Source organism: Tachysurus fulvidraco, chromosome 15 (genome assembly GCF_022655615.1).
Source record: "Tachysurus fulvidraco isolate hzauxx_2018 chromosome 15, HZAU_PFXX_2.0, whole genome shotgun sequence".
Lineage (NCBI taxonomy): Eukaryota > Metazoa > Chordata > Actinopteri > Siluriformes > Bagridae > Tachysurus > Tachysurus fulvidraco.
The window spans coordinates 14,685,881-14,706,039 of record NC_062532.1 but is presented as its reverse complement, the minus strand read 5'-3'; the positions used below and the strand labels follow the sequence as shown (position 1 = coordinate 14,706,039).

Below are 20,159 nucleotides of genomic sequence, written 5' to 3'. Positions count from 1 at the left end.
CTTGGTGCTGTCATTGATTTATTATTTATTTATTTAACAATTAGAATTTGTAGAAAAGACAAATTTGTAGAAAAATGTAGAAAAAAAAAACCTAAAGAAGTAAAGATCATAATGAAATATTTGTGCTGCAGTTATATCACGTACCATGGCTTTACTGGAACTAAAAATAGTCATTACTGAAAAATATTAATACTATAGACTTTTTACAGGTGATTTGTGACTCCATGTCAAATGACTCCTGACAACATTTGTTTATGTGAAGTTAAGTAAAAAAAAAAAACACTTGGTAGCATTTTCACCAAGCTGCAGTGGTACATAAATAAAATAATGCCATGTGGGCAAAATCTGATGCCTGTAATGTGTAGTCTGAATAATTTCCTGTTGTTGACTGATCTGCCATTAGTGGGCTTTTTTTTTTTTTTTTTTTTGTGCTTTGCTGAACTCTATCAGCTAAAAGTTTTACATCCTTGTGCATTTCAGCTTAGCCGTTAGATCTCATTTGGCTGCATCTCGCTCTCTCTCTCGTGCTCTCTCGCGCTCTCTCGCGCTTACAGCAGCATTCGGAAATTCACTATATACCTTCTTCATTCCTCATTCTACTTTATCCTTAAAAAATGTCATTCCTTCAACATCAAGGCATTTGTGCTTATTTCTCTTCTAGGCATCTTACCACCGTTCACCTTTAGAACCTCTCTTACAGCATTTTATCATCACTGATCCCATTCTAGCCAGTGCAGTCCTGAGTTCTCTGTGCAGCTCTGAGTTTGTGCACAGATTGGTTCACAGCAGGAGAACTGGAGATTTGCCCATCATACTGGTTCTGTGAGCACAGAGACCAGGGAAAAGGATTAATAGGCATGCAACTAGTATTAAGGAAGGAGAACAGCTTTGTGCAAGCCTTTGACATATGGTATTCCCCTTTAATCTCCATGCTGCTGAAATAATGTTGTCATGTCACATAGTATTATCACTTATGAACTTGTAGTCTTGATTTGTGTGCACTATTGCAATATGTCTACACATAAAGGAATAAACTGGAAATTTTCAGTATAATCTTGAATAAATTGTACTATATTTGTAGATTGTGTGTGATTTCTGCAGACAATATTCTGTACTAGCAAATGAACAGCCCATTTATACAGTACTAAATTCTAATGGTATATTTATAATAGATAAGACATTCTTAAGACACTCTAAGGCTTGTACTACAGGCTGATTGGCATCTCTAAATTGTCTGTAGTGTGTGTTTGTGAAGCCCACATGTATATGTACAGTGTATATGTATTCAGGGGACTTCCTAAAGGTTTTTGTAGCACTACTCCAGCACTAATGTAAAGTATGAGTTTGTATGGATAGTTAATGTAGGAGTTTAAGCAAAATAAAGCTGCATTTCCTTATCAATCTTTCAAACTGAGATGACCAGAAATAAATATGTGGCAGGTCGATACCACAATCCTGTCTTTGCAAAAGAAAAGAGAAAAAAACAGAACATATACAGCAGAAAATCAAGCAGATCAAGTGCACAGCCACCCCACCCCACAACACCCCACCCCTTTTAGTAGACAGAGCTTTCATTTTAAAAAAAATATGAAAGGTTGCATTAAAAGGTTTAGCACTTAGGGTTATAAAGGCCGCTGAGCACACTGGACTGAGAGACAAAAACCCAGTAAATGCAGAATAGTACTCCATATTCCCTAAATAGATAGTATATAGTATATATGCACTACAGTTTAGAACAGTGTATTATGTACTGCATAAGTAAGCTATACATATCATATGAACTAGATGAAAGTACTGCAACATACAGCCTAATATTTGGGATAAAGGTTAAATCGTGGTATAATAACCCATATTCATAATAATATTCTTAAGGTATGAGCTTGACAGGGATGATAGCATGATATGCGGGAAAGGATAGACTGAACTCTGACAATCACAGGGCAACCAGGAGACATTCTTTACCTTTCACTTCATCTCCATCATAGTAACATTAAGCTCAAAATTCACTCACTGAGCACAAAGGATCACCAAAACCGATCAGACTGGAAAAAGACCAGGTCTTTTTTTTTTTTAGTATGCTGCCATTTATGAGTTTGTGCCCTCTGTAGCCTTAGATTCCTGTTCTTGGCTGACAGGAATTGTAGCCCACCCACCTAAAGGTTTGATGTTTTGTGTGTTCAGAAAACCTTCAATATGCTGCAGCATACTGCAGCACAGAGGGAAGCTCCAATGGTGATGTGTTACAAATGTAGCTTAGCTACCTAATATTACACTTAACTTCAGTTTGCTATAGTACAAAATGAGTATTACACCAGGAATAGTTTCACACCACTTGTGTGTAAGTGAAGGGAATGGCAATAATACACATCTCATGTGAAGGAACATAGCTCATGTGGAAAAAAAGCCAAAGATATCCTATTCCTATAACTGTATTCAACACCATCAAGGTTTCTCAGTATGTCTCAATCTATTTTTCTTTCTCTCTACTGTCAGTATATCTCTCTCTCTCTATCTCACATACATACAAAGCAGAGTAAATAAAATATTCATATGTAAGCAATGACAGAATGCCTTCAGTGTGAATGTTTTTTAATTGTGTAAACATTACAAATTCAAAGAATGGACAGTTCTCTATAGTAAACTTACACACGCAATACGCTAAGCTTCATACACTCGTCGTAGCCTGGAGTAACCCCGAAATAGTTGTCCAGTTGTCAAGAAGAATAGAACAGTTTGTTAGAAACAGTTTGTTATTTAAGAGAATATAAAGGTGTGAAATAAGTGTGAATTGTCTAGTTTAGCAGGATATCAGTATGAAAAATTTCAATCTAGCAAGACACTTAGGGAAGGATGAATAGTGGGATGAATGATTCATCTATCTTTCTATGCTTCCCAGGGTTTCTTGCTTGATTGAACTTTTTATAACCTCCAGTCCTGTGGTCTGAACCTGAGCACATGGATAACATGTGGTATTAACTGTCCTTTTTTATTACTCTCCTGAATGCTAGTATGTGACTGTGTGCATTAGTATGACAGATGTATACATAAACATGTCACTGACTGCAGAAAGAAAAATGTCCATTATCACAACAGTGTGACTAGAATGAAAGAATAATTCAGTAGAGCACTCTGTTCTTTGGTTGTTCTTGGTGCCTTAACATATTAGTCCTGTGATATTCTGTGTTGTGTTTTGTGCTGTGGTCTATCACTAGGCATGTTATAAAAGCTGGAGAGGTTTTATATCATTCTCTAAAGCCCATAAATTGGCAGTCATATACTGTGTTGTGCACAAGCCCATGCCTAGCGTGCTTAAAATTAATAACCATAGTAGATACGTTATGGAGGAAGCTACACAAGCTTATGTCAAAAAACATTATTTTATTGCTCTGAATAACTGTCTAATCAGTATATCACTGTGTGTATTATTGTTTCAGGGAGCAGCTTGAGTTATAACATAAAGCATAACAATAAGTAGGTACTGTAGATGTACAGAATATCATCCTCTCTGCAATTATTTTAATTTAAATTGTTCACTCAAAAGACTTAATTGCTATTTCAGTAGAATTTCAAATGTATGGAGAATAATGAGGACATTATAAACATTTGTAGAATGACTGATATACGCTCACGAACCATTTTAATAAGAATGTCTGTATCCCTTGCTCATTCATGCAAGTATCTAAATCAGTCGGTCATGTTGCAGAATGCATAAAATGATTCAGATACCAGCCAGAAGCTTTATTTAATGTTCAATTCAAACATCAGCCTGTGATCTCAGTGCCAGATAGGCTGATTTAAGTATTTCAGAAAAAGCTGGGATTTTCACACAAGACAATAGTGCAAAACACATCCAGTGAGAAGGATTTCTGCAGGCAGAAATGCCTTATTAAGAGGTCAGGAGAGAATATCAAGGCTGTACATTTTGGTTAGTAAAAAGCATTTCAGAACACACACACAACACTGCAAACCTTGAGGAGGATGGTGTACAACAGCAGAGGACTGTATCGGGTTCCACTCTAGTCAGCCAAAAACAGGAATCTGAGCCTAAAGTGGCTCAGGCTCAATGGAACTGGTCATGCTCACTAGTTTACGAAATATAGTATAATGTAATTAGATCAGCTCGTTCCTAAAAAGGGATTAATTCAGCTCCAGCATGCATGTTCAATCTGGAAAACAGAATTAGTTGGGGATTCATTGAAAGATGAGTTAAGTTCAGGAAAAAAAAAATCTGTTTTACTTGTATGCTAGAATTTTTCTGTCACTACAATCAAGATTATTTTGTTTATATGTGACCAATGCAATACAATACTGTATAAGCAGCCATGTGTAGCCTATACAGAGGTTCATTTAAATTTGACTGAATGTACATGCTGCCATCTGGTGTAGAATATCGGATAGGCAGATTTTTTTTTAATCTTCTTCTTTCTCTGTGCTCTAAAAATGCAGTCAGAATGTATTCTAAATTTAATTGAATAAATAAATAGTATTCTTATGTTATGGTGACGTCATGTGCTGCCGAAGGACGTGGGACCTCTGGGAGTTTGTCACAAAATGTAACGTTTTGACTTTTTACCTACTCAAATCTAAAAAAAACATTATTCCCTGATGCTGGACTCTGGATAAGCAGGATACTGCACCCTGACACTGCAAAAAGTCTCCAGGAGTGTTTTGAGGATCCAGATTACCCGGATCTCAATCCGATCGAGCATCAGTGGGATGTGCGGGACAAACTATTCTCATCCCTGGAGGCCCCAAATCATAATTTACCGAATTTAAATCTCACTTAATCTGCTCCCAAATACCTTGGTGCCAGATACCACACCTTCACAGGTCCTCTGGAGGCCATGCCTCAACAGATCAGTGTTGTTTTGGAGGCACAAAAGAGGACCTACACAATAATAATAATAATAATAATAATAATAATAATAATAATAATAATAATAATAATAATAATACACATTTTTTGTATAGCGCCTTTAAAAGTAGCATCTCAAAGCGCTTGACATAAAAAGATGAAATTAACAGATACACATAACATTACAGGCTCTAAAATTAACCATACAAAAAATAAATTTGTATGATTAAATATTAGATTATTTATAATAAATATTAGAGACGTGATTTTAATGATATGGCTGATCGGTGTACATCCTGGTGTTGCTTCTATAACAAAGGAACGTGTAAGTTTTGCGTTCCGGAGCACCTGAGGTGACTTTTATTTTGAAGTGAGTTTCCCCATCTATCACTCACATTTATACTAGAAGTCACGCGGCTGCCGGGATTTACCCCGCATTACCCCATCCCATCACCCCACCCAACCCCAACCCCTACACTGACACCTGAGTGCGGGGTTCTGATTTACTTGCGAAATCGTCCGCTTACAGGAATACAACACATGACCCCACGCCCCCTTCCCGCCTCATGGACACGCCCAAGACATTGTGACGTTAAAGTTGTTGTCAAGCGCAACTTGTTTCCGGAATCCGTCGTCTGCCAACGATCACTTCTAGTTCACTGCGATTTCACCGCAAACTGTCCGAACCTGTAAGTAACACGCTTCTTTAATCATGTAGACTTTTCCCCTGATTATACAGGATGAAACCAGCTCGTACATTCTGATTATCTGTTTAAGATGACGGATGCGGTGTTGATTAATAATTGATTTTAATTTATTTGAGCGATTATATCATCTTTATTCAGATTCTGTGAGCTAAACCCGAAACTTTGTGTCTATTAGGCTGAGTTTGTGTCACACGCCCCTTCTTGTTATAGTGCTACAATGCGGAAGTGTTTCTCTCTAGCCAGGTTTTAATCACTGACATGTCAGCAGTTGAAGAACGTCTACATGGATCTGGATCTTAAGTCGCCCCGAAAATGACCCAGCTCATGTTTTAATGTAACAGTTGGTTAGAATTCCCGTCTGATGAAATCATCGCTGTGTTGAGCTGAAACTGTAGGAACCATAGAACTGATCTTTGTTGTGTGCTGCTTACACTGTGGTTGACATGTTATTTGAGAAATAAATAAATGGGCTGATATTTTTCTAAGCAGCAGTAAAAATCTGAATGCTGAATCCTACAATCTTAGTGTTACTTTGAAACAATTTAAAATGCTCTACATCATATTAAACTTATATATTATACATTATCACACACATATATATATAAAATATGAAGTGTATATATAATTTTGTAAAATAAATAAATAAATAAATAAATTCATAAATGCATTTTTCTATTTAAATAAGTCACAGTGCTTAGATGGAAAATGTATATTTCAAGAGCATAACAGTTGAAGAATAATGCCATCGTGCTACCACTTTAAGGTCTTGTGGTTGTTAGTCAATGGAAAGTTAGTCAATGTCCGGAATTAAACATAGCTTACAGATGCTATGTATAATACGCTTACAAAACACAACACATCATGTGTCTTTGTTTTGTAAGTGTATAAGCTGGAACCAAATTCCTTGTGTGTGTCAACACAATTGGCTAATAAACCTGATTCTGATAATCCAATTAATGAGCCTAAAATAAATATTTACTATTTTATGTTCACAATAACATGCTTTGGATGCTACAGAAAATGGGCGTCTGTACTGTAACTGTATTGAATGCAGGCACTGTGTCTCCCTGTAACACTCCAAACTGACTGCTGTCTTTTAAGGCTTTTTCGAAAAATCTGAGAAGTTTTAGATGTTTTGCTAATAGCTAATAATCTGTAACATAGAATCAACTGCAGTTTTTAACCTGTTGCTTTGGGCTATATGTAATTTATGGGAAGAACGGGCTAATTAATTTTTGGTTATGAAACACTTATTATATAGTTCTGTAATTAATTGAAAAAATACATGGAATAATAAAGACTTTGTTTGGAGAATGGCTTCACTTAACAAGTCAAATCTCAAAAGGATAACATCACATTTCAAGTGTATGCATGAAACCTGGTCAAATTTGCTTGTTTTATAACCCAGAGAATGTGACTGAATGTTGTAGATTCATGACAACTCAAACATGGTAATTAGTACCTGTCTATTTCCAACCCTTGACCTATATTGTGTTTGGCCTAACCCTCTAACTTCCCTTCTTTGCATGAATTATACATGTCAGGTAGTCAAACACCACATTGTCCTTTAGCCACCTATGTTTGCATTGGGCCATTTGAGTAAGGATAATACTGCAGAGAGAAAAATGCTGAATCACAAAAAGCCTGTGTTCTCAGGTTTGCGAAAGGCAGGTATGGGTGTGTATATGTTTTTGAAGAGAAGCTTACTCACATGATTTACTCTGTGTTTAGCAATCAGGTTTGACACATAAAGTTCACTTGAAACTCACATGGCAGTTTGATTGCATCACTGACACCCATTTATTTACAGCCTCTGTAATTTAGACTTTTCTCCAGATCCATAGTCACCTTATCATGTATTTGACTGAAAGGAGATAAGTATTGCAGTGTGTCCTGTTGTAAAGATTTTTACATGTGGCCCAGTGAACAGGATCTTCCTTGTGCAATACAATGGTTTAATGATTGTCTCCTTTAAATGATCAGAACACTAACAAATAATATAAACACATTGAAATTATATATTGTAGGGAAATGTACATAAAAATTGTGTGTTTACATATACAAATAAATAGTTTAAAGTTTAAATAAGCATATTTTAAGTAAGCTTTGGGATTATTCTCCAAAAAAGTGTTTGTTTATTACTCACATTTGGATAAAATGTACTTAAAAACTAGAAAACTTTTAGTTAAAATCAGTTATGGCAGCCTTCATAAAGAGAGGACTGACAAAATGTAAGAATTAATTAATTGAATCCAATAAGCTTTGCCAATAAAGCTGACCCAAAACAAGACATATTGAAAACTGACATAATGCTCAAAATTAAATCAGTTTAAAGTTAAAAGTTTAAATATTTGGTTATTTTTAGTACTGTATATAACATGCTGAAAAAAATCACAGATTAAAGAGATGATCATTACTGAGATTATCGTGTTATTTATAGTGTCTTAGCTGATTTAATTAACTTATATAAATTTACATTCATGTATATTAATAATTATTTTTTGTGTAATCGTAGTTTATTTTAGTATAGCTCAAAAGTTGACACCGACTTTAGGTTAGCATACAACCTGAGCCTCAGGTTCAGATTTTCAAATACACTGTGTTTTATAACTGATTGATTACTGTCACATTATTTGACCGCAGATTTGGTATTAACTGTCCCATCCCTCTTGGATCATGTCAAAGAGACCTTCAGGTAATCACATGGAGAATGAGCGGAGTGACTCTTCAATCATCAGGATTCCTCCACACCACTACATCCATGTGCTGGATCAGAACACCAACATTGCTCGGGTTGAGGTTGGACCCCTCACCTATATCCGCCAGGATAATGAGAGGTAACCACATGTACCATGTTAAAGCTGAATGATTATCAACTGCAGCATTTCGTTACACTGTTTCTGTGTTCTTTATTAAAAAACATTTCTTTTTTTTATCAATTATGCAAAGTCTGTCTTAATTTTTGTATGAACTAGTTATAGAGTTGTTTTGCATGAGTAATATTTCCTTTGTTTATAATATTTGTCAATTTTTGTCAACCCTCAAGCTCTTATATGTCAAATACACATTTCCAATCCATTCTCTGAGGCCATGCTATGATTTCTATAGCTCTTAAAGAATCAGTCAGTGCTGTCAGTATGTTAGATACATTAAAACATTAACAGTTACATGAAAACATCATCACCATGTACAGCACCTAATTCAAATGTAAAGACTTTAATTGTTCATTTGGGTGTATTCAATGAGCTACTATCAGGTCACAGCAGAAATGTGGTTTGATTTATAATCAGGAGATCTGGATGTGTGAATCCTGACTATGGCAGAAAAGTTTAAGGAGCAGTGCTGTCAGTGTTCACTGAGTGAGAGGTGTGGCATACTCTCTCTCTCCGCTGTCAGTCACAGTGACCTAATAATCATGAGCATCTATGAGCTTGTGCATTCAGAACTGGGCTCATCTTCAAGTGTGTTACGCAGCAGCAAATTGGAGAGAAAACAGGATCTAGTTACATCATGTGTATAGTGTCATGTCATCCTGAATCCTTTCACTGCCCTCTTATCTATTTTCATTTCATTCACTCTTCTCTTAGGGTACTTTTTCTCCCGACTCGTATGACCATGGTGCCCCCTCGCCATTATTGTGTGATTCTGAACCCTGTGGCTCGTGACAATGAGGGAAATGTTCAGTTTGACACAGCAGGCCAAGCTAAACTCCGCCATGCAGACCTGGAGATTCGTCTGACTCAGGATCCTTTCCCGCTCTACCCCGGAGAAGAGATCCAGAAGGTGGGCTTGTTCATTCTCACTTCCTTATCTTACATTTGTGTGTGAGAGTGTGTGCGCGTACGCAAGAGAGAGAATGTGTGCACGTGTGTGTGAGAGAGTGTGTGCGGGTGTGTGAGAGAGTGTGTGCGGGTGTGTGAGAGAGTGTGTGCGGGTGTGTGAGAGAGTGTGTGCGGGTGTGTGAGAGAGTGTGTGCGGGTGTGTGAGAGAGTGTGTGCGGGTGTGTGAGAGAGTGTGTGCGCGTGTGTGAGAGGGTGTGTGCGCGTGTGTGAGAGGGTGTGTGCGCGTGTGTGAGAGGGTGTGTGCGCGTGTGTGAGAGGGTGTGCGCGTGTGTGTGCGCGTGTGTGTGCGCGTGTGTGTGCGCGTGTGTGTGCGCGTGTGTGTGCGCGGGTGTGTGCGCGGGTGTGTGCGCGGGTGTGTGCGCGTGTGTGAGAGGGTGTGTGCACGTGTGTGAGAGGGTGTGTGAGAGGGTGTGTGAGAGGGTGTGTGAGAGGGTGTGTGAGAGGGTGTGTGAGCGGGTGTGTGAGAGGGTGTGTGAGCGGGTGTGTGAGAGGGTGTGTGCGCGTGTGTGAGAGGGTGTGTGCGGGTGTGAGAGAGTGTGAGAGAGAGTGTATGCGTGCGTGAGAGAGTGCGCGTGAGAGAGTGCGCGTGAGAGTGCGCGCGTGAGAGTGCGCGCGTGAGAGTGCGCGCGTGAGAGTGCGCGCGAGAGAGTGCGCGCGAGAGAGTGCGCGCGAGAGAGTGCGCACGAGAGAGTGCGCGCGAGAGAGTGCGCGCGAGAGAGTGCGTGCGAGAGAGTGCGCGCGAGAGAGTGCGCGTGCGCGCGCGTGTGTGCGCGCGCGTGTGTGCGAGTGTGTGTGCACGTGTGTGTGTGTGTACGTGTGTGTGTGTGTATACAGGCTTTATAAAATCTCTCTCTCTTTCTCTCTTGCACAGGAAGTTACTCCACTGCAGATCGTGTATCCCGACACGGCCATAAGGCTGCAGGCTCTTCTGGACTTTGAGGAAGAAAATGACGAGAAGAGAGTGGCTGGAGATGAGTGGCTGTTTGAAGGACCAGGTGGCTTTTTGCATTTATTTGTTTTTCGTTATTTGTTATCTGGAATTTCTTTCTTTTTTTTCCTCTTCAAACTAAAACCAGAATTCAGGTTGCCATTCTTTTTCATATCTCATAAATATAATTAGATTTGATAAATTCTAATCACATATTATAATTATATATCTTCTTAAATTTAGAAAACCTTTATACATACTGTACAGTGTGAGGCAGAAAAAAACAACACAAAATATGGATTATATGTGTATGTCAGACCTCTGAATGCATGAAGGCCATGATGATGTAATACTGAAGTTAAATTGGTTCTTTTTTATAAATTGGATATTTTATTGGGTTTTTTTTCTTACCTTTGAAAATATTGCCTTGCCTTTGAAAATGTATTACTTATGTATTATGTATTAATAGAAATGTATTAAGATGTTTGCTAGCACTTTTTTTTTCACTTTTTGTTTTCTTGTAATTTGTTGTATAGCCTATAAATATATTGGCCCTGGCTAACCCTGTGGTCTGTGACATCTGTCAGGAACATACATCCCTAGGAAGGAGGTGGCCGTCCTGGAGACCATCAAAGCCACAGTAATTCGAGAGAACCAGGCCATTCGCCTTCGGGCTCGTAAAGAGGGTTTGGACCGCAGTGGAGTTCGCAGAGTGACTGGTTAGCGCACAACATTCTGTACACTATACACTGCATACTCTAGCGTCTGGTGTAGGAAGTTTAGAAGGGTAGTGTTGTCTCAAATGGAACACTAATAGTCTTTTTCTAACCAGTAGTATAAGCCGTGTTCCAGTCAGTAGCAAGTAAATTCAAAGGAGGCATTAGCTTTAGCAGAATACAGTGAAATCTTAAAACATTGCAAAATAAATCGCACAACACGTTCTAACTTACAAGACATTTGTAAGATGTCTTCTTTCCAGAGTGTTTTAGGATATTGTCTCCTTCATTGTCAGCACTGGTAGCCTCACCCCTCTTTCATTATGTAAGCAACTCTGCAAGTGTTGAGTGCATGAAGTGTACAACATCCCATACTGTACTTATTATTTTGGTTGAATAAGTGAATCATTTGCGTACTTGAAGTACACTACTACTTGTCGTTTTGGGGCAGAGCATTTGTTTATAAGCAAGCACAGTAAAGGTTGTATTTCCATTAGCCACTATTGTATCTTTGTGGTCACAGTAATATGATTTCCAAGCTAGTTATTTGAAAAGGCTCAAGTTCACAGCACACACTCAACACACTCAATCTCTCCCTCTCTCTCTCTCTCTCTCTCTCTCTCTCTGTGCGTGTGTGTGTCAGGTGAGGAGTGGCAGGTCAGTAAAGTTGGAGCATACCTGCCTGGAGTGCATGAGGAGGTCATCGATATTGTGAATGCATTCATCCTCACTGATAAGGTAACACTTTTGTGTTTTTTTTTTTTTTTGTATTTTCCTTCCATTTACTTGGAAAATTATAAAATTTACAGTGAGATCATCAGTAAGAATGTGAGCAGCTGCACCACAGTGCTTCAGTCTCAGCAGTGGCTTTTAATTGACTCTGTTGACCTGTTGTTTTTATTTCATTTTATTAGAATATTTACAAAAATTGAAAAATAAACCAAAAGTAATATTGCGCCTTGATTGGATTTGCCATCTGCTTGAGAGGCCATGTGTGTAGATCAGATGCACAACACTAGCAATTGTACCCTAAGAGATCCAACCAAATGTGTCAAACCAAAAGATACTCATTTCTAAATTCAATTCAATTTATTTGTATAGCGCATTTAACAATTCACATGGTCTCAAAGCAGCTTTACAGAAGTACAGTATAGACACAGAAGAGACAAACAGAAATAAAAATATATATGTATGAAGAAGCAAAAATAAGAAGAAAAATAAATAAATGAATACATACATTTAAAGTTTATGGCAAAGTATAACTTATGGCTTATCTTGAACACTTCGTTAAAGTTTAATTTAACAATACAACTTCTTCTTTCAGAATGCGCTGCACGTGCGTGCTCTGCGTCCATTCCGGGATGCTGGAGGGCGAGACAGAAGGACCGGGGAGGAGTGGCTGGTGACGGTGGCAGACAGAGAAGCACACATCCCCTCTGTGGCTGAGGAGGTAGTTGGGGTTGTAAACGTGACCACTCTGAGCAGCAGGGAGTACTGCGTGGTCCTGGACCCAGTCGGGCCAGACGGAAAGCCCCAGCTCGGCCAAAAGAGAGTGGTGAAGGTACAGTAATTTGTATTTATGTTTCTCAAAGCTTAGCCTTGAGACAAGGATGCAAGACGATATAGTTGCGTGATAATGTTTTAATATATTAAAGTTACTATATATTATTAGTTAGATAGATTATATAGATACTAGTTACTATAAACTGACATAAACCTCGCAAACCTCTTGGCTACATTATGAAGGTAATACAGTATTATCAATGTTACATGGAATAAATAATTATTAGCAATCCACCAAGATTAGAAAAATAAAATGTACCTATTAACTCCTGAATTTCACAGATTTTTAAGAAATCCCACATTGTCCTTGTGTAGCTCAGGTCATTTGGAAGTATGTAAATTATGAAAAATATGTAAATATCTGTCTCTCAGGGTGAGTGCTCATTCTTCCTGCGGCCTGGCGAGCACTTGGAGAACGGCATACAGGATGTCTATGTTCTGTCTGAAGAGGAAGGACTGGTGCTGCGTGCTGTGGAGGCATTCACAGATACAGAGGTGCTGAGATTGAGAGCAATATTTAGAGCATTGGAAAATAAGCCTGTCATCTCCCTTCTTTCTTCTTTTACCCTCATTGTTTGAAATCCGAGTCAAGTCAGTATGCCTCGAAGATAAAAGTGAAGTTCTGTTTGTGCTTAAACCTCCACTACTTGTTCAGCCGGAATCCTTCTTGTGTTTAGCTGTCAGCTTTGCCAACACCCCATGAGCACACCACACACCTTCAGGAAATATGTGGCACATCTTAGCTAGGCACCTGAGAAAAGAACTCTCTGAAAAGCCAGTATGCATTTCTACTAGTTTAGTTACTGAGGTTAGAATCATCAATTCATATTGCTGAATAACTTGTACTGATTTATAATTCAGAAGCAATTTAAAAGATTATCTATATCTTTGTATCTGATCTCATGGGGATTCATTAATGAACTCTCATCTTTTTCTCCCTCCCCTTTTATTAAATATAAAACCATTTAATCCTTTTCCCCAATCATTTACTTCTCAATCCTTTGTAATTTGCTTTGCATTATTTTGTATTATTATTTTGTGTATTATTTCTGCCTCACAAATCTCTTTGTTATACATATACACATTTACCACACACACTCAGTGCATGGTTCACATACAGCCATGTCCATCTCCTCCCGTTTCCGGCCGTTGCATTTGCTCCCCTTCCTTCTTTCTTTCTCTCACCCCCTCTCTCCCCCTGTCTCTGAATCAGCAAACGGAAGACATGGATGAAGAGGAGGAAGAGGGGGGGTCCAAAAAGGCCACTGTACAGAGACGCCCAGGAGATCGCTGGATGCTTCGTGGGCCTATCGATTATGTCCCACCTGCCACTGTAGAGGTGTTGCTGCGTCGCCAGGCCATTCCACTGGACGAGAATGAAGGAATATATGTGCGCGACATCAAGACTGGCAAGGTCAGAGAGTCAGAATAGAATTTTTTAAATCTTGGTACTTTACAGAAGTGCATGTTGTTTAAGAGTTTGTGTGCAACAAAATCATTTACAGATCCGAGTCCACACCCACAGATGGCTTATAAAACCTGCTTGTGAAATGTTTTAGGAATGGTCAGATCCACTCTGCTTTTTTTTTTTTTTTTTTTTAAAGAACTTGACTAGTAGCGGATGGATGGTTACTATCATGTTAAAGTCCCACACCAGGAGCTAGAAAACTAGAACAGTTTCATTGTACTGTACGCCTTGTTCCTAAATTGAGAATGCAGTGCCGCAAAACAACAGGTGTTCGTTGCTAAACATTACAATGTGCACACAATGTATGGCATTAATTGCAATTGATGTATGTAACAAATAAATTGACACTTTCACTGTAAAGGATTCTTATGTCCGTGAAGTGACGAAATCAAGGCAGCCGTCTTCAACATTCTGTATAAGTCCCAGAAGAAAAGCGTAATAAGATGATGATAATTTAATAAATTGCCATTAGTGACTGTTTGGCTTGAGTTCTGCTGGAAATATAAACTATTTGTAAAGTTTTTTTTTTCTCTTGTACACCATGATGCTCTGTGCAGGTGCGGGCTGTGATCGGTCACACCTACATGCTGACACAAGATGAGGAGTTGTGGGAAAAGGAGCTCCCTCCCAACGTGGAGAAGTTGCTGATCAACTTGCGTGACCCAATGTCCAACCGATCAGAGCGGACCCAGGATGCCATCCCTGAAATTAGGGACAAAACTAGAGTGGTGTCCTACCGCGTTCCCCATAACGCTGCAGTACAGGTGTATGACTACAGGGAGAAGAAAGCCAGGTAACAGTTCTTTATCAGAAAACCCTTTTCTCATTGTCTTATTGTGGGAGCACATCTTTGGATGAGCTACACATTTATATGCATGTACATGTACAAACACCAGTCTTTGTCTTGACTCTATAAACAAGATACTTACCTGTCATCCAGAACACGATAATGTAAAGGTTTATCGTTCTAATATCTAAGACGCTATCCAATGAAGAACATGTTTTAAAAATGTAGTTCAACTGCATTTTACACTAAAGTATTCTTGGCTACTATTCTATAAATTATTAAAGTCCCTTGTGATGGACCCAACATCCTTGGAAGGATGTATCCCCCACCTTGTACCCAGTGTTCCCAGGATTAAGCAGCTACTGAGGGCAAATAAATGCATGACTGCTTATTACCTAAAAATAAAAACACTTTAAAAAAGCTCATTTTCTTCTGTCTCAGGATAGTGTTTGGGCCTGATTTGGTTATGCTGGGCCCCGAAGAGCAGTTCACGATTCTGTCTCTGTCTGGAGACAAGCCCAAGCGTCCACACGTAATTAAGGCCATCTGCCTGCTGCTCGGGCCTGACTTCTGCACTGACATCATCACCATAGAAACTGCCGACCATGCCCGTCTGCAGCTCCAGCTCGCCTACAACTGGTAAAACATGCATGTCTGTGTGTGAAAATATCTAGGGTTAGGCTTAGCCATTATGACAAATATTCTACTTGCACAGTGTGTTGAAAAATGCAGTACCCTAAAGAACTTTGTTCTTGATAATACCTAACATAGATTAAAAGAGCATGCATCACAGCCAGAATAACTGAGCTAACAATGTGATGTGTTGCCAAGAAGCTTTTTACTCTATAAATCTGTAATTGGTCTGTATTCATTGTTCTATCCTGCAGATTTTTCATTCGGTTTTAGAGCTTTGCAAATGTATGGTTTTTTTTTTCTGCTTAACATAATATTTGTGAAATCAGTTTAGGTGCAGAATGGAGACAAATCAGGGCAAATTTGGCAGGTGTTACTGCTTTTAATGGTTAGTATATATTTTATATATTAATTATGTCATATTTTCTTTCCCATAACCAGGCATTTTGACATAAAGGACCAGACAGACCCCACACAAGCAGCTGCACTCTTCTCAGTTCCTGACTTTGTGGGCGACGCCTGTAAAGCCATCGCTTCCAAGATCAGAGGAGCTGTGGCTTCGGTGCAGTTTGATGACTTCCACAAGGTGAATTAGTGTTAGGCTATACATGCAATAACTATTTGTATAAGATTTGTAATGTGATATTCTAGCACCTGTTATCCCTCTGTTTTTAGTGACCATAATAATAATAATAACTTTTGGCCCACTCACTCCTATTGTTTCTCATACTGCCCTGGTGGGTTTTTGCCTATAGAACTCAAACCGGATTATCTGCTCAGCCGTGTTTGGCTTTGACGAGAAGCTGGCAGTACGTTCAAGCCTGCGCTTCCCTCAGAACGGGCTGGTGATCAGCAGCGTGGACATTCAGTCAGTGGAGCCTGTAGACCAGCGCACGCGTGATGCCCTGCAGAAGAGCGTCCAGCTTGCCATTGAGATCACCACCAACTCCCAGGAGGCCACTGCTCGGTCAGTAAACATCTCTAGTTGCAGTTTTATTCCATACATCATTTACATATATAATTTAGATGAGGAAAAAATGCTTATGCATCAGGCCACATGTTTGTACCTTATGCTGACTTATGCTTTATACCTTAAAAAGAATTAACTTAGTCTTAGCACAGGTGTTCTGGTCTCCTGCCAATACTTTTAATGAAATAAATATGCTGGCTAAGCGGTCTGTGCTTTTTTTCTCAGTTGTGCTTAATTTCTTTTTTTTTTCTTTTACATGAAATAAATAAAATATAAATAAATAAAATGGTGGATGAGGTGGGATGACCATCCAAAGAATTTTTTAAGCACAATAATGCAGGACAAAATTACAGCTTAAAGTGTTGTACATTTGGATGAGCATGTCAGTTAATAATGCTGAACTACTTTTATGTTAAGTTCTGACAACTCAATACTTTATACTTTCAAAAAATATGTTGCATCACTTCCTTATGATGACTTGCTCTCTCTGTACTACTCTGTCTCAGGCATGAGGCAGAACGTTTGGAGCAGGAGGCACGGGGCAAACTGGAAAGGCAGAAGATTGCAGACCAGGCAAATGCTGAGAGAGCCAGGAAGGAGCTGCTAGAGCTGGAGGCACTCAGGTAAAATCTTACTGCTTCTCTCTCCCACTGTGGCTTTGCCTGAGGAGAATATTGTTGGCTTCATTTCATTTACATGTTGGCTTTTGCCAGACACTTCTAACCTAATCAATCTGAGCTTAGAGGTTAGCTTAGAGAGGCTTAAAAGACTTGCTGAAGAAATGGAGGTTTAGCATACAAAGACATTGCACAAGGCAGCATTAGATATTTGTCATAGTTATCAACTCAAAACTCTTAGAAATGTATTATGGTATGTCTTTTTTTAGTTTTTCTCACATGTATTTCACAACAAGAGTGACAGAATAAAGCTAGATGTGTATCCTCTGATGTGTGTGTGTGTGTGTATAGTGCTGCTGTAGAGAGTACTGGAGCAGCAAAGGCAGAAGCTCAGTCCAGAGCAGAAGCAGCACGTATCCAGGGTGAGGCCGCTGTGGAAGAGGCCAAACTTAAAGTCGAGGCCCAGAGAATAGAAGCGGTATGTCTTTCAGCCCATGTCTTTCTTTATTATGTCTCTTGCTCATGCACACACACACACACTTCATTTCATCATCCTAACAAAATATAGTCTACAGTATTGATGAGCAGTATTTATTCTTGTTTAATTAATGTTTTTGACAGTTTTCTCTTTCTCCTTTGCACTTTCATTCTCTCCTTTTTAATAGAGTTCTAGGGTGATTCATTAAGTCCCCCTAGTGGTCATGCAGTAGTCTTTCTATGCTTTGATTCCCATTTATAATGAATGACGGTATTTGTGCATGCTGAAAGCTTGCTCTCCTTTGTTTTTTCTGTATAAATATCAAATGTTGCATTCCATTTCTAACATAATTACTCTTCTAGGAAGCTGAAATGGTGCGTCTGGCTAAAGCACGTGAGCAGGAGCTCCTGTATAAGAAGGAAATTGATCGTTTAGAAATGGACAAGCAACAGAAACTGGCAGAGCTTGAAACCCAACGTTTTAAACAGATGGTAGAATCTATTGGCAGCAATACTCTGGCAGAGATGGCCAGAGCTGGACCCGAGCTACAGGTAAACCTCATTAACTTGTGTCCATGACACTTCTACATTTTTACTAGAATAGGCTATAATGCAGTGGTGGAAATTGGCTTTTTACAGTAGATCAGGCTGAACTAAGAAGGCTTTACTACTGGGAATCCTCTTCTGGTCCTTTTGTTATTTAAAAAAACAAATAATCAAAAATGGAAAATATTATATAAAACTTACAGGATTTTAATACTTTGTTATGATCAATGACTTAACAATATTTCTAATTTTGTCCACATTAAAATAATAATTTTGATTAGTATTATTATTTATTTATTCACTAATTTAAATACTCATTGCAGCATTTGTGTGATTTTTTTTTTCCCCTATTATATAAAAGTTAATTTTCACTAAAATTTAATTCCATAAAAGAGAGACTGTTTTTCATTCCTCCACCTCCTTCTCTCTGTCTAGGTTAAAATGCTACAATCTCTGGGTCTTAAATCCACTCTGATCACGGATGGCTCTTCTCCCATCAATCTATTCACTACCGCCAACGGCCTGCTGGGGACAATGAGGACCCCTGAGGAAAAGCCATGAAACTGAAAAGAAAATAAGAAGCCCTATACTCCAGTTATCTTAGCAATGTCTAAGAATTTGCTGCATATGAAAGCCATTCAATGTCTTTTAATTAGATTTGTTTGTTTGCTTTTTGTTATATTTCTTGCCTCTTTTTCTCCCTGCCAAATATTATATTACTGCGAGAGAAAACGGTGTAGCAAGCTTAAAAACATTGGTATTGTTTTGTGTATTCTATGCAAATATATTTGCTTTATATTTGTGCCTGACGTGATCAGACATTAAGGATTTATTTCTTTAGGAAACCCACAAAGGCCTTATAAAACATGCAATATATAGTGTGCATTATAAGTAATAAACTTTTAAAGCATGTATTGTTTCCTGTGACACGTTATTTTATAATATAACTAGGTTTGTAACTGTGCTTGTTTATGGTTTGTGATAGTCAGCTGTCTTGGGTGATTCACATGCGTTCTGTGGAAAGAGTCAGCCAAGATTATTTTTCACCAGATTTAACAATGCTGTTGACATCGCAGAAGCAGCTGGTGTGTATGGCTCCTCTTTGCCAGCTCAGATGATCTGATCCTGAACCAACATTGTTCGGCTAAACAATGTTGTTTGTTTAGCATGTGCTTTAAAACTGGAAGTATATTGGCATAAAATCAGGAAGTATATTGGCATAAAATCACTTTTCCCCTACATACAGAGATATTTCCTGTCAAGTTTCTTTGTCATATTTAGATACTTAGACTTGAATGTGTCTATGCCACACTAAGGTGGATCTCTCCTACTGTGTACAACCACAGATATCAATGTGCTTTCCCTGGCACTTGGGATTGTACATATTTCTGCCATTCATGGGCCATTCTCATGGCATCAGCAACAATGTATTGTACTGTATTTTATGTGTCACAGTGTTGCTAAATACTTTAATGGACATAAATAAAGTATTTATCTTGTTGGCCCATTTTGTAAGTGTACAGTTAGTGATTGGGCCACAATGGACCCCTTCTTTACCACAGTTATAAGTGCCAGTGTTAGTAAGTGTATGTTACAATTGAACTTGTAAATTAGATATATCTAATAAAATGGCTGTATTCCTAGTAGTACACAAAAGACAAATTCCTATACTTTTCTCATAATACCTTTTTTTTTTTTTACTTTAAATGAAATACTTGTAACAAGATGTTTTTCTGTAGTAACACAATTTTGCCTTGTACTAAAAAGTATCCTGTTCTTAGTTTGTTAGCAAAATGTCTCATAAAAATATGATGAATTCACATAATGTAATATTTTCATTTAGGATCAAAATGTTTTCTTCTTTTGTGTAGTAACAAGGTGGTTCCTCGGATTTAGTGTAATAACGAGGTGTTCAGTCGTAATAACAATATGTTTTCTCCTAACAATGAAATGTGGTTTGTAATCAGGTATGTGGTAGTCTAGTGGTTAAGGTGTTGGACTGCTGACCAGAAGGTCATGCATGAGTTTGAATTCCAGGTCCACCAAGCTG

The 20,159-nt window shown here is 38.4% G+C and overlaps 1 protein-coding gene across 2 annotated transcripts; it reads left to right on the top strand.

The window, feature by feature from the left end:
• Positions 1-5,385: 5,385 nt before the first annotated feature.
• On the top strand, positions 5,386-19,021 carry LOC113638097 (major vault protein). 2 transcript variants are annotated; one of them, XM_027139102.2, is made up of 17 exons: positions 5,386-5,544; positions 8,206-8,399; positions 9,150-9,345; positions 10,276-10,399; positions 10,920-11,051; positions 11,692-11,786; positions 12,373-12,609; positions 12,984-13,106; positions 13,825-14,025; positions 14,637-14,872; positions 15,308-15,505; positions 15,941-16,085; positions 16,255-16,466; positions 16,976-17,092; positions 17,438-17,564; positions 17,927-18,115; positions 18,545-19,021. In XM_027139102.2, exons 2-17 carry the CDS (start codon positions 8,239-8,241, stop codon positions 18,668-18,670), a joined length of 2,619 nt encoding a protein of 872 aa, XP_026994903.1. In that variant the 5' UTR covers positions 5,386-5,544; positions 8,206-8,238; the 3' UTR covers positions 18,671-19,021. The 2 variants fall into 2 exon arrangements, with proteins under 2 accessions (XP_026994903.1, XP_026994904.1); XM_027139103.2 differs by having other exon boundaries at positions 5,387-5,544; positions 8,248-8,399.
• The last annotated feature ends 1,138 nt before the right edge of the window (positions 19,022-20,159 follow it).

Coding starts and splice junctions, on each gene's coding strand:
- LOC113638097 (XM_027139102.2), top strand. CDS start 8,239: ATGTCAAAGAGACCTTCAGGTAATCACATGGAGAATGAGCGGAGTGAC. Junction 16,086..16,254: donor AGTTTGATGACTTCCACAAG/GTGAATTAGTGT, acceptor TTTTGCCTATAG/AACTCAAACCGGATTATCTG. Junction 17,093..17,437: donor CTAGAGCTGGAGGCACTCAG/GTAAAATCTTAC, acceptor GTGTGTGTATAG/TGCTGCTGTAGAGAGTACTG.